This window comes from Ailuropoda melanoleuca, chromosome 6 (genome assembly GCF_002007445.2).
Source record: "Ailuropoda melanoleuca isolate Jingjing chromosome 6, ASM200744v2, whole genome shotgun sequence".
Classification (NCBI taxonomy): domain Eukaryota; kingdom Metazoa; phylum Chordata; class Mammalia; order Carnivora; family Ursidae; genus Ailuropoda; species Ailuropoda melanoleuca.
In genome coordinates, this window is record NC_048223.1 from 85,578,855 (window position 1) to 85,592,407 (window position 13,553).

The 13,553-nt window shown below is 50.8% G+C and overlaps 1 protein-coding gene across 1 annotated transcript; it reads right to left on the reverse strand.

Moving 5' to 3' along the window:
* Positions 1 to 2,790: 2,790 nt before the first annotated feature.
* On the reverse strand, positions 2,791 to 11,406 carry LRIT1 (leucine rich repeat, Ig-like and transmembrane domains 1). The gene is made up of 4 exons (XM_002915375.2): positions 11,285 to 11,406; positions 8,773 to 9,239; positions 4,925 to 5,230; positions 2,791 to 3,867 (listed from the first exon to the last, which is right to left on the reverse strand). Exons 1-4 carry the CDS (start codon positions 11,404 to 11,406, stop codon positions 2,894 to 2,896), a joined length of 1,869 nt encoding a protein of 622 aa, XP_002915421.2. The 3' UTR covers positions 2,791 to 2,893.
* Positions 11,407 to 13,553: the final 2,147 nt, after the last annotated feature.

Consider the following 13,553-nt stretch of genomic DNA (forward strand, 5'->3'; position numbering starts at 1 on the left):
TTTTTTCACAATGGGAGTTCATTTTTTCCAGTTACAGGAATATTCATTCATGAGCATAATCCAGGATGATTCTTCTCTACAAGAGCAAACAAGGGAAAAGAGAACACACAAAAGAAGACTGACAGATGGGTACTAGGATGCTGACCATCTTGGGGGTCATTCCATCCAGACCACCAAAGTAGGTCTTAATGAATCATTGAAAAGTTTGAACTCTCTCTCTCTCTCTCACACACACACACTCATGTGAATTTGGATAAATACTAACAAATTCTTGCTTTCAATTCTTAAATTTTCTTTAAACAAGGTTTAATAAAACTGAGTGGATGTTAGTTGTCTTTGGGCCAATAATCGCTCAATCTTGTTTGGCTTTGTCAATCATCTATTGCACTTATATTTGTTCTAATTTGGGGAGTGCCCATCAATCTCATACATCAAACAATCAGAATTGAGGCTTGGGTCTCAACAGCAGAAATACCTTGATAAATCTACATCAGAGTTTGGAAAACTATAGCCTGGGACCCAAATCCAGCCTGCCACCTGTTTTTGTAAATAACATTTTATTGGAATACATCTATGCCCATTAACTTACATATTGTCTACTGCTGCTTTCACATTCCATCATATGAGTTGAGTAGTAGTGACAGAGCTTACAATATTTACTATCTGATTTTCTTTGCAGGATATACGTTTGTTGACCCATGAGGTAGACAGTGGTTTTGTCATCTTCCAACCAAATAATTCCTCTTACCAATGGCTATGGCCCGTAAGTTATAGTCAGATGTATCCTCCAGGTGATGGACAGAAAATATTCATATATGGAAATTCCAAGCTCAAGTATACTGGTAGTCTTATGGTTCTTATGGTTTTCAATGACTTGAAAACATCCATTTCCATAGTGAACTTGCTATAGATTGCATCTCAGAGATCAACACTGAATAGAGACCTGCAGCCTGGCAGAAAGTTATCAAAGGCTTAGACCCTCCAAGAAAAATCAATCACTACCCTCTATAAATTATTCAACTCATTGGGCTTCAGTTTTTTCATCCGTAAAATCAAGCAGCCCAGCCTCCATAATGGGTTGTTGTAAAGATCAAATGAAAGAAAACAGGAAAATATGATGTAAGGTCATATGTTGCAAGATGTTTTGTAAATGTGAGAGGGAGTACAGTAACTTTAGAAATCACTGCATTGGGGCACCTGAGTGGCTCCACTGTTTGAGGGTCTGACTCTTGGTTTCAGCTCAGGTCATGATCTCAGGGTCCTAGGATTGAGCCCCTCACTCAGCACAGAGTCTGCTTGTCCCTCTCCTTCTCTTCCTCCCCCTGCTCACTCCCTCTCTGTCTTTCTCTCTCCCTCCCTCCTCTCTCTCTCTCTCTCCCTCTCCTAAATAAATAAAATCTTGAAGAAAAAAAAAGAAATCATTACATCACACTGTTTCATATATGGCAATGGTTCAAAACAATATGGGGTCTCTTAGTTGGTACCAGCAAAATAGTTTCCTTGGATCACTTGCTGTCCCCAAATTTCCTCAGTTGTTATCCAATGACCTTGGCGTCAAACACCCTGGATGCTTCCCTTGTTAGAGCTCAGTCTGCAGACAAGACACAACCTTGACCCTTTGGCTGGGAACACTCACTTTCACTTGCATGCAGAGACAATATCTCAGCAGTTTCCCAGTTTTAAGCAAACTGTACAGGAATCCCACGGTGAAATGGGAAATTCCTGAATAATTCCTGAAGGCCCTGAGACACCCTCAGGAACCCAGGTAAGTTTCAGTCAAATAACTGCTACATGGGGACAGAGGTGAGCCGTGTGCCCCACAGCATTGAATGTACTGTGTCCCCCCCCAATGAACGGCCTCTCAGACTCAGATTCCTCCAACCTGAGAGTAAATGAACAGGAGTCTCCTTGGCATTATCCAAACCTATAGAATTTATTGAAAATTAAATGATGATCTAGGCAGAATGGCACCCAGAGGAAAAAATGTTAGAATCCCTAAGTGTATACAGGGAGGGCACAGCATGTGTCTCTCTGTGTATATAACTGTACAATGTGGCTAATGCATAAAGAGATTGTGTGTGTGAGTGTCTATGAGTTTGCATAAACATAATCAAGACGCCAGAGAGGGGAGTGGCAGGGACTGCCAACTCCAGGACCCATTCCTGGTCCAGATTCCAGCCACTTCCTAGCTGTGGACATTGTGGACAATGTGGTAGATCTGGTCACTGCTCAGCAAACTATTTCCTGCCCCACCATCACCTCCCTGGGAGAACTGTCTTTCGCTGCTCTGTGGAAGTTGGCTTTGGCCATGGGACTCGCTTTGGCAGGTAGGATATGGGCGGCGATGGCAGCGTGCCAGTTCTCAAGCCACGTGTATTTCTGCTCATTCCTCTGATGTCATCCGACCCCTCCAAGAAAGAAGTCTGCTCCAAGTAGCCACGGACTCTCCATCCTGGGCCCCAAATAGAACTCATGGAGCAGAGCCACCCCGGTCAACCCTGTCATTGTGTGAAAATGAGTGCTTATTGCTGCTTACTGCTGAGATTTTGTTTTTATTTGTTATACAGAAAAAACTGACTGATACAGGCAAGTTGGTTAATCCCTGGGTTTCTTCTCCAGGAAAATGGGGAGAACACAGAGGGCCTGCTGCAAAGGGCTGTGATGAGAATGAATTAAGTTAATGTACATAAAGCACTTAGAATACGTCCTGGCACACCGTAAGTGCTTAGTAAGTGTTCACGGTTGTCGCTGTGTGTAAATGTACGAGGAACCAGCTACCCGGGCGGCCAAGAGTGGGTGGGTGTAGACCCAGGTGTCAGAGTAAGCAGGTGGGAGGAGCAGAGGGAGAGTGGACGGGAGCAGCTGTGTGGGCATCTGGAGGGGAGCGCGCCCCTCAGCAGAAGTACTCATTGATCCGCCTGCCCCCCCTGGTGCCCAAGACCTGAGAGTCCAGGCTGGACCGGGCCGAGAGGAGCCTGTCGGCCTCGCTGAGGCTGTGCTGGGACAGCTCCTCGGAGCCATCCTCACTGTGGCCCAGCCTCTCCAGGCTGACATAGGCCCCTGTGGCCTCAGCCGCGCCCCCCGTGTGGCACTTGTGGCACCGCCGCTGCACAGCCCCGCAGCACACAAGCAGGGTGAGGGGCAGGGCGATGACGACAGCCACACTGATCACCACCACGTTGATGAGCCGCTGAGTGGCCTCGGCGTCTACCACCTCGTCCGTGGAGAAGATGACACACTGCTCCTTCTGGGGCACCAGGTCCCGCACACACACACACGCCACGTACTTGGTCTTGGGCGCCAGCCCGTGGATGGTGACGCTGGTCTTCCCAGGGTGCACAGCCACCCGCCGCATGTTGTGCTGCCCAAAGACCGTGTAGAGGACACTGAAGGAGGTTGTGTTCCCAGCCTGGGGGGTCTTCCACACCAAGGTCACGCTCTGGTAAGTGTCTCCCACCACCTTGAGAGACCTCACCATTCGGGCCTCCTGGCGTCCTGCCGGCCCACTTGTGCGCTCTCCTGGGATCCCCATCTGGAAGTGCTGGAGGGTCAGCTCCCCCTTCATGTTGGGCACAGGGGGCCCAGTGGCCAGGACAGCAGGTCCAGGGATGTCAGGGACATGCCTGGCCACCATCTTGTTGTATGCAGCAGCTTCTGCCTCCTCACCTGTCCTTGCCCACAGTGCCCCTGGGCTCCCACTCCATTCTGTGGAAGCCAGAGGCTCAGTGATGGCCAGGGAGACGACAGTCTCAGAGACTCCCAGGAAGTTCTTGGCCTGGCAGATGTAGTCTCCAGAGTCAAGGGGGGACACAGCAGGCAGGCCCAGCAGCGACCAGCTCGTGCCATCACTGGAGACTTCCTGGTGCACTGCAGGGGGAAAAGGCATAAATGGGAAAATGAATGGGTTTGTTGGTCCCCAGCTTCCCGCCAGGGCCAAGTTCACAGCCCCTGGACCGTGCATGCTCTTGTATACACAGCAGACCTTGTCATCCCGGGAAAACACTGGGAGTCATTCAACTTTTCTTAGACTAGCCAAGGGGACCAAGATTACCGGGGATTCAAAGTGGGAAGACCTAGGCTCAGGCCAAGTCTAAAGGTGATCTGTCTTTTAAATCTGAGGTCTTCAAGCAACATTCTTCAGGGCCCTGGAGTCCTACAGAACGGACTCCTCAGGCCAGCAGGCAGCGCTTGGGGAGGGGGCGGTAAGGTGGGTCAGGGTAAGCATGAGGCAGAGGCCCAGCTGGAAGTGCCTGGCCACCCTGTCCAGACCCACTGCCGCCTCAATCCTAGCATTTTCAACTCTGTTTTACATAATGGAGATCCTTATCCAATTTCATTTGTCAATTGATTTCAAACTCAGTCTTAGAGCAACATTTGCCAACCTAATTGAAGGAGACACCGAAGAAAATGGTGAGAGACATGAGGTTTTGTGGTCAGGCACTAAGAAATTATTCCTCCTCGACCCCCCTTTCTGCCCATAGGTGGGTTGTGACTCCTGCAAACCCCACCATCCCTTGCCGGAGATGAACTATCTCTGTCTACACAGCAAAAAGAACACAGGCTGTGCTCTGTAAGCCAAGCATCTAGACTCTCAGAGTCTGTTTACTTGCAAAACAAGAAGGATAATCAGGTTGTTCTTTAAAGTTCGATGACATTGTGTGAGTAATATACTTAACATGAGAGGAGCTCAACAGATGGTAACTCACATGGTTAATTACGCCTCGTGATACTGGCTTGACAATTACAACTTGGACACTTACTCTAAATATTAAATATACTAAGAATATCTTCCACCAAAATGGCAGCATCTTGTTCCTTCCAGGGTGAGCCTGGATGGAGTGGCTCCTGGAACACGTAGGACAGCTTGAGAGCCATTGTCCCCCGACCTCCCCCATCAGCCTGTACAGTCCCTGTAGCTGCACACCTGTGCCGTTGAGTGGATGCCCGTTGGCTCTCCTCCAGCTCATCTCTGGCCCAGGGAAGCCGGTGGCCCCACAACGTAGCAATACCGCGCTGCCCAGTGGAGACCTGACGCTGGCCACCCCTGGACGGAGCTCCGGACTCTGGCACTTCCTCAGTTCCAGCTGGCTGAAGGCCACTCCGGCCAGGCTGCGTGGGCTGGCGCACTTCAGCGTGGCCTCTATGAAGGCCAGATTTGGGGCCCAGCCTTCCAGGAAAAGGGCCAGGTCATAGAGGCGGCAGTCGCAAGCCCAGGGGTTGTCCTGCAGCCCTGCAGGGGTGAGAGGGGAGGCAAGAGGTGAGCCCTTGATATTCAGATCCCCATGCCCAGCTCCTCTTCCCCCTCAGGGAAGATAAGGCAGTCCTGAGCTCAGAGTCCGCAGAACTGGCCTCCAGGTCCAGCTCCTTGCCTCACTAGCTGTGGAACCTTAAGGCTGATTCTTAATCTTGAATGATAGCAGTACTTCCCTTTCAGAGGTGCTATAAGCGAAAATACAGATAAATCACATTAAGCATTTGGGTCAGCCATGCAGCGTGCTGACAAAATTGGCAATTCCTGCTGCCATTCTTGGACTGATCCTTTCAGGCTACTGGTCAGGCAGTGAGCATTTCAGCAATCCCTGCCATGTGCCAAAATCCATTTCTCAAAATGTTTCATGACCCCTGACCCTTGGCCTCTGTCCTCCCAGCTTATGTGGCACTTTCGGCATCACCCCAGCAATGAGGGTGACTGTTCTGAGCCATGGTCCCTTTGGCACAAGCTCAAAGGGGGAGGAGCGAGGAGGCCAGGAAATCAAATCCTATGTCATATCTCCAGCCCTCTTTACTTTAAAGTTGAACTTCTTTATAAAGATGAAAGTAGGTCACTGTACCCACCCTGCCCAAAAGCCTTCTACAGAGAGAGGGGTATCATGTGTCCTCACTTCTAAGGCACAATTCCTTTCTATATGTTTGCATTTCTGAAATATGAGATGAATGCATTTAATGTGGTGTCTTTTTATCCTGCAAACATTGTTATTAAATTTGATGGTATGTCTCAGAATCAATGGCCTATGATTTATTTACATACATATATTTGATAGAGTTGGAAGGGGAAATGTCAAGGGTTGAGGAGGTTACATTCATCTGCTTCTACAGCCATGACTCTCTGGTCCTTCTGAACACCAGCTGGGAAGATGCCAGTTCCTTCCTCCACCCATCCTCGCCCCATCCCTCTGGCAGCTGCTACCCTGTGTCATTGGTTAAACACATTTAATGACACATCTGCACCCTGAGAATCATCAGTGCCCTGCTGTGGTGGTGAGCTAGCTGGCTTTCACCCGTTCTAAAAGAGTCCCCGAAGATTTAATGCAAATGCAAAGTTGAATGACAGGGAAACTTTTACCCCTCAGACTGGCAAAAGCTAAATGTTCCAACCATTTTCATTATTAGCCTCGTGAGGGAAGAGATTTTCATCTACCTCACTGCTCTATTCCCAGCACCTAGAGCTAAGACCCCACATTGATAGACAATAAACTTTCAGAGTGGGAACACCCCATGGGTGGTCTCACTCACTACTGTGAGGGGTCAGAGCTGGCCCAGCCGCTTGGAGACTATCAGACTCATAGCAAAATGTCTAATGTGCATACTCCATGACCTAGGATCCCTTTTTCAGTTCCTATCCTAGGGAAACATTTGTCTTCGGGCACAGGGATGCGTTGTCAAGAATGTTCTCTGTGCCATCATAGGTGTTAGTAAAATAATGGAAACAATCTAAAGGCCCATTAAAGGGAGAATGGCTAAATTAACTGTAGTATCACTATGCTAGGGACAATTATGCAGTAGTTTACAAAAAATGAAATTGATCCATTCGTAGTAACTTAGAAAGATCTCCAAGACATATTGTTGAGTGAAAAAGTTAGTGCTGGTTGATATATACATTATGGTCTAGACAACATGAAATTTTATGTAAAACACAGAAAGAATTTCTATGTGAATATATGTATATGATGTAAATGCATTCTAAAAGATGGGGAACATGCAAATAAGCATAACAGTGGCTACCTATTAGAAGGGGGAGTAGGAATTGGAATCAGAAGAGGGAACAAAAGAGTCTTTAGCTTTTTCTGTAATACTTTAAAGGTTTACATATATCCAGGTGTGAGTTATGTAATTAAAATCAAAATTAATAATTTTCTGGAATGAGTTATTCCACCTGTCATCCTTGTGGCTATGCATGTGCCTTGGGCAAGAAAAGAGATCTGGTTCACCTGGTAGGCCACTGGTTCATTACAAACAAGAAGGAATCAAAGAGAGGGGTCAGCTGGGGTAACCCATTCAACTCTGCTTTGGGAAACTGAGTCTCAGGGGGCCTTCTCCTGGCTGCATGACCTGGAGATTTAAAAAATGTTTTTTCAAGGGCACTTAATTAAATTTTGTTTTCAAATAAATAATTTTTTCTATGTAAGTACTATACTTTATGTTAGCCTTTATCAGGTGAGAAAGTCTGCAGGGTGGATGGAGCTGGAATGGGGCTTGCCGTTCCCTGCCCTGCCTCCAGGCAGTGAGGCTTCTAAATATTCCCTCCTCCTGAGACTCTCCTGGGCCATAGGGCAGGAACTGCACCAAACCATTCTAAGATTGCCCCAGCCCCTCGTGCTGAACCCCATATGAGCCAAGGCATACTCCAGGCACATCCCGCTAGGAGGTCTCCCTTCTGCTACTACTCATCCACTCCCCACCACCCATCCTCTGCCACCATGCCACCAAGGTTACCATCCCCACATAGGACAGAGGAAAGAGACCCAGTCTATCTGACATGAGACTTAGGCCTAAACCTAACCTTAGACATAACCACTACTTACTAACCCCTAGGTTGTGTTTGTTGATCTGTAAAACAAAGGGTGTTGTACTTGTCCTATCTACCCCGGGACGTGGTGAGGGTCAAATTCTATAAGGGGGCAAGACATTTAGGGAAGCTTCAGGGCCACACTAATGCAGATGGCCAGGAAGGACTGACCAATGAGCAAAGAGCTAGGACCACTTTCCTGCCATGTCTTCGTACTTAGTGCTCGGAGGAGACTCTCAAGGGGATGGGGGTGTTCACATGCTTTGAAGATTGTTGGAGGTTGGGTTTCCCAGAAGCAAACCCTGAGATGAAGATTAGCATGCTGCATGTTCACTAAGGAAAGGAAGGAAGGAAGCAGGAGGGAGACATGGAGCTGAGAGGAATGGGGGCCTGGGGGACCCCTGGGGGACTCCGGAGCTGAAACAGCCCATCTTAGCCATGCCAAGTGGCTGGGCATTAAACTCCCACCTCACAAGTCTTCGGATGGGGGCTGTGCCCAGAAAGGGTGGGTGGTCTCCGGCAAGGCTACTCTGCAGCAAAGGCTGACAGCTGAAGGCTGCTGCTGACCGCGCCTGCAAAAGCTGGGCAGCCAGTCCTACTTTGGCGGGGACCTGGGTGGCACATCGCTGTGCCTGTCACATGTACCTACTGTGTGCTAACGACTGTCTTTTTACCCACAACTCCAACCTTTTGAGATAGATATTATCATCATTTTCTCTTTACAGAAGGGAACCAAGGCACAGAGAAGCTAAGCAATTTCCCCAGGGACACACAGCTAGTAAGCCGCAGCGCTGGGATTTGAACTGGCAGCAGCTTGAGCTCCAAAGCGGCCGTGTGTGGCTCTCACCCAATCTTCACTCGAACCCACAAGGCAGGCATGATTTCTATTTTTCAGGCAACGAATAGAGGCTCAGAGAGGCTTTATAATTTGCCTAAGACCCCCAGGCTCCCCAAGATGGCTCCAAGCGGAGGAGGCCTCCTCTTACCTAGCACCAGTCTGGTGCGGTGGCCGGGAAGGAAGGGCCCGGTCTGCAGGTGAGCCCAGGTGGCCAGCAGTTCCTGCGGGAGCCGCATCAGCTGGTTGTTGGAGAGGTCGAGGAAGGTGAGGTTCCCCAGGAAGCGCGCGGCCTCGGGCGGCACGGCGGAGAGCCGGTTGGCCTGCAGGTCCAGCAGCCGCAACTGGGGGGCGTCCTTGAGCGCCGCCCAGGGGAAGGTGGCCAGGCGGTTCCCGGGCAGGCGCAGCTCGCGCAGGCGGCGCAGGCCCCGCAGCATCAGGGCGCTGAGCTCGCTGAGGGCGTTGTAGGGCAGCCAGAGCTGCTCCAGGCGGCCCAGCGGCCTGAAGGCCTCCCCGGGTACCCTGCGGATGGCCGTCCGCTCCAGGCGCAGTCTGCACGTGTCCGGAGGGACGGACGCGGGGAGCAGGGTCATGTCGGGGTCGCTGCACACCACCGTCCTGGGCACAGAAATGGGGGACATTAGAGCGACGGTCCTGTCGGGTCCGAGATCCTCCCCCGCTCCCTCCCGGACCTCCGTTCGCGAGGCCTCTCCTGGTCTGCACAGGGACACCGGACCCCCGAACCGGGCTCGGAGTTGCGGTGGGCCCTGGGCATGGGCCGGGAACCTGATTGACCTTCGGCGCGCGGAGGGGAGTGGCTCTCGATTTCCGACCCTTTCACGGGCGTCCCAGGGGGCCCCTGGTCTCGTCACTGGCCTGAAGGACCCCGAGCTTAAACTGTTATCTCTCCTTACAGCTCACACCACCCGCTGTGCACTGAAGTGAAGAGTATTCAGAAATCCTGAGATTTTGTGCATTGCGGCACGGCACGTAGGTGTTAAAAGTGTTCCTTTGTTAAATTACACCTTAATTTTTGTGACCGCTTTGGCTTTTCTTCATTAAAATATATAAATATAAATTCAAATAGATATATTCATTATATACATATAATGTCACATCTGGGCTCTCTGCTTGCTGGCTATATGTCCTTGAGATATTATATAACTTCTATTTCCTCAGTTTCCGGGAATAGACCCCACCCCACAAGGTGGTTACGGGGTTTAAATGAGGTCATGTGTGTACCCGCTCTGCGCATCTGTCACCTGTCGGAGCGCAATGCTGTTTACTGACTACTGTCACAACTTCCGGCATTCCAGCACTGCAAGCTCCTTGCGATGGTCCTTCTGCCCGGACAGCGATTTCCTAAACCTTTTTCTTTAAGCCCTGGGTTCTAAGACCAGGCCTGCCCCCAATGCTGTGTGCCTTTGAGCCCGGTGCTTTCTGTGGGAGGTAGGGACAGCAGACGCTCTTCATCACCCTGGTCACGCTGTCTTTCACCTCGCGCTATCTCCTGGCCTGCTCAGGGCTCAGCCCTGGCTTTCCTTGGGGAGAGCATCCTCATGTCTGGGGATTCGTATCGTTGGAGTGTCAGAGACTTGGGTCAAGAATGGAGTTCTTGTTTTTCAGACCACATGGGATATCCTTTCTCGGGGGTGCCTCTCCATTCTCTCCATCCCCTCACGCCCAATCAACCCAACAACACCCACTGCCAGGATGATTTAAGAGTCGCACTGATAACTTGCTGTCCTGATAGAAACCATCAGCGGCTCCCAGCACCCATCTAAGACGAGGGAAAATGCAACTCCAAAGTGTTAAAAAGATGGTAGAAAAGGCCCTGCACCAGGAGCTAAAATCCCTGAACAAGTTGGGAAATGCAATGGTCATTAGTGGATAAGTTGAAGATGTCAGGAAAAAGATGGTGTGAAGATGGCTAGAGAGAAAAAGGAGAGTGGGCCATGGAGGCAGAGTGAGGGTCCACAAATCACAGGGGCTTTGGAACATCCCATGGAAGGGGAGGAGGACAGGATGGAGGTGCTCTTGGGGCTCAGGTGGGGCTTGGGAAGTGAAAGAAAAGGCTGAGGATGGAGGGGTGCTTGGTTGCATGGAATGGGCACTCTTGGTCTTTCAGAGAGCCCATAGAAATGGCTCCTGGGGGCTGGGCCAGAGTGAGGAGACAGGTCGTCGCATTATGGGTGAGATGGTAAGAAATACCTGGGACGTGATTGTGTATCCCCAGGAGCTGAGGCAAGAGAATAGAAGAGGCCTGGGAGAAAATAGGCTGGGGAGGTACAGGGGGGATGGTAGAATGGGAGAAAGAAAGGAAGGAGAGGAAAAGAAAGAGGGAAGGGTGAGACTCCCCCTGCCCTTCAGAGGGTTCCTCACCACCAGATCCTGGAAGAGTACTCAGAGAGGATTTCCTGGAGTGGGCACACTTGTGCCCCACACCCACCCCCATGTGTGAAAGGACTTGGTACTTCCCATGCCTTGCTGGCTGGAGGACAATGCAGAGCAAACCAGCCCCCTACCTAGGTCTCAAGGGCCCAGAAGATGGAGGTCTCACCCAGCCATATTCTGGGGGCCCTGCCTCCAGCCCTGCCCACCCAGCCTAGCTGCTACAGAGCCGGGGGGGAGAGGCTACCCATCCCGCACACCTGGTGCCATACCTGGCCTTGCTGCCATCACCCAGGATGTGGAGGCTGCAGCTGCATTGAGAAGGGCAGGAGCCCTGGGCTTTGGGGTGCCCCCAGAGGGCCAGGAGCCAGAGCATGCCCACTGCCACCCTCATGGCTCCTGGCTCCTCTGTAGCCCGGGCAGGGGCCTGTCCCTGGACTGCTCTGTCATCCCAGCCCAGGAAGCCCAGCAGCTGCCCACTGGCTCATCAACCCTCCCCGCCCCCCTCCTGAAGCCATCAGATAAACAGGGACAGACTGGGGATTAGGGAGGGGAGCCCTGGCCACAGCACTCAGCGGCTTATTGCTCCTGGAATCACTCAGCCCTGAGGGTGAGGGCGGGGGATCCTCTTCCGTGACAACAGCCCCAGGACCAGAGAGGCCAGGGAGTGGCAAGGTGGGGCGGGTGGGCAGCCACCCAGGGCCAAGTGGCTCCTGGACCGGCCAGCTTGGCTGTGCACCTGCCAAGTCTCCCCATGCTAGCCAGGCCGGTGGGCTCCACAGATTGCCGGGGTGTGGGGGCTCAGAGAAGATGAAGACAGACCTGGCCTCTGATGAGGGCCATTGGAAATTCTCTCTTGGGAGAAAGAAATGAGATGAAGGTGATAAAGACATTAGAAAGAGCCCAAGCTCAAGGGTCAGGGTTCAAATCCCAGGTCTTCCATTTACAGGCTGTGACCTTGGTAAGTTACACACACAGTCTCTTCATCATCTGAAAAAGGGAAGTAATGTTACTCTACTCTACATGCTTGTGAATATTAAACACCCCAAGTTTCCCTGATTTGATGGCCTGTGGGAATAGAAGCTCCTTCCTAAGTGGTAACCATTCAATTTCACTGTACTTACAAGCACCTGGTCCTAGAGATATTGGAAAGATCTGGGGGAGACTGCAGAGGCATGTCCCATGGACTCATGAACTTTCTCACTCTGCTGAGCAAGCAGCTGCCTCCCTGAATGCCTCCTGGACATCCGGTCTCAGGACGCACTGTCCAAGCCAGGCCCTCATGGAGGACATCATCATCAATGACAAAGGCATGAGGTGTCTCTGTGTAAGGGCAGAGAGCATCCCTCTCCTCTGGTATCATACTCAGGAAAGTCCCAGAGCAGGATCTCAGAAGTTCTTGGAGAAAGCACTTTTAGTTTTTGCTGATTGTTGCCTGCTTCCCACCTCGCCCCATCATAGACATCACCCTTCACTCATTCAATCTTCATGTTTGACCCCAAGGCTCTGCTCTCTGGTCCAGCCTGCCCATTCTGGCTCCTTCAGCTTTTCCAAAAGATTCCCCAGTCCCTCACACCTAAAGGCCTAGGAAAGCCTAGACCAAAGAAGTGTGACCAAGCAGATACCCAGGCCCCAGCGCAAGCATAATGTCCCAGGCCTGTTTTGACAATCTTGGCTTCCAGGAAATGTTGGTTTCCCTCTCTTCCTCTCTTCCAATCCACCCAATATGATTTTCTCAATGTTTCCCACCTGCCCGTCCTCCTCTCCAAACCAAAAAGGGCAGCCCTTACTATTCCCATCTCTGCCTTTTCTGCCTTATGTTGGGGATGTCTTCCCATCTCTCTTTGGCCTAACTGAGCTCTACCCTAGATTCCTGGCCCTGTCCTGCTTTCCCTTGTCCCTTGAAGTCTTCCGTGATCTTGTAGGCATGAAAAAATCCTGACATAGGTATGAACCAGTAATGCAAGATAGAAATTAGGTAAAAGGGGTAACTGGGTTAACAAGTTTCCAGGAGGATGTGGGCCATCAGCTCAGCCCTGTGGCATGGTTAGGCTTGATTAAGTGGGGACCCACAGCGGGAAAAGCACGGAAAGTGAACATTTATGGAATAGAATGAGCTGCTTGACCCGGAGTCTGGGGACAGGAGATCATGCTTTTGTTTCAGATTCATTCACAAATCACTGTGTGAATTCTTAACTGTTTGAGCCTGCTTCCTCACAGGAAATGCAAAGGCTGGTGGTCTCTAAATCATGGAGTTGCTGTAGGAATCATCCTCAGATCGATTAGCCCAGTGCCTGGCTCTTAGCGGGGCCGAAACTGTAGCTCTATTGCTGATAGAACTCCGGGCCTTGGCTTCTTTATCTGAAATTGAGTGAAATCACTCTAGGTCAGTGTTTCTGGATGTAAATTTCACCATCGGCCAATGCGTTACTTCTCATTTGTAGGAGCCAAGGCTCTTAGCGGGGCGAGGGACCACTAGGACAGCAGCCCCTCTGTTTCAAGCTCATGCCTTGGGAGACTTTTATGCTTGCGTAGCGTAAA

Excerpts from the sequence above, each read along its gene's own strand:
- LRIT1 (XM_002915375.2), bottom strand. The coding sequence starts at position 11,406 with ATGAGGGTGGCAGTGGGCATGCTCTGGCTCCTGGCCCTCTGGGGGCAC. Across the intron at positions 9,240-11,284 it reads GGTGATGGCAGCAAGGCCAG|GACGGTGGTGTGCAGCGACC; the intron begins GTATGGCACCAG and ends TTCTGTGCCCAG. Across the intron at positions 3,868-4,924 it reads GCATCCACTCAACGGCACAG|TGCACCAGGAAGTCTCCAGT; the intron begins GTGTGCAGCTAC and ends TTCCCCCTGCAG.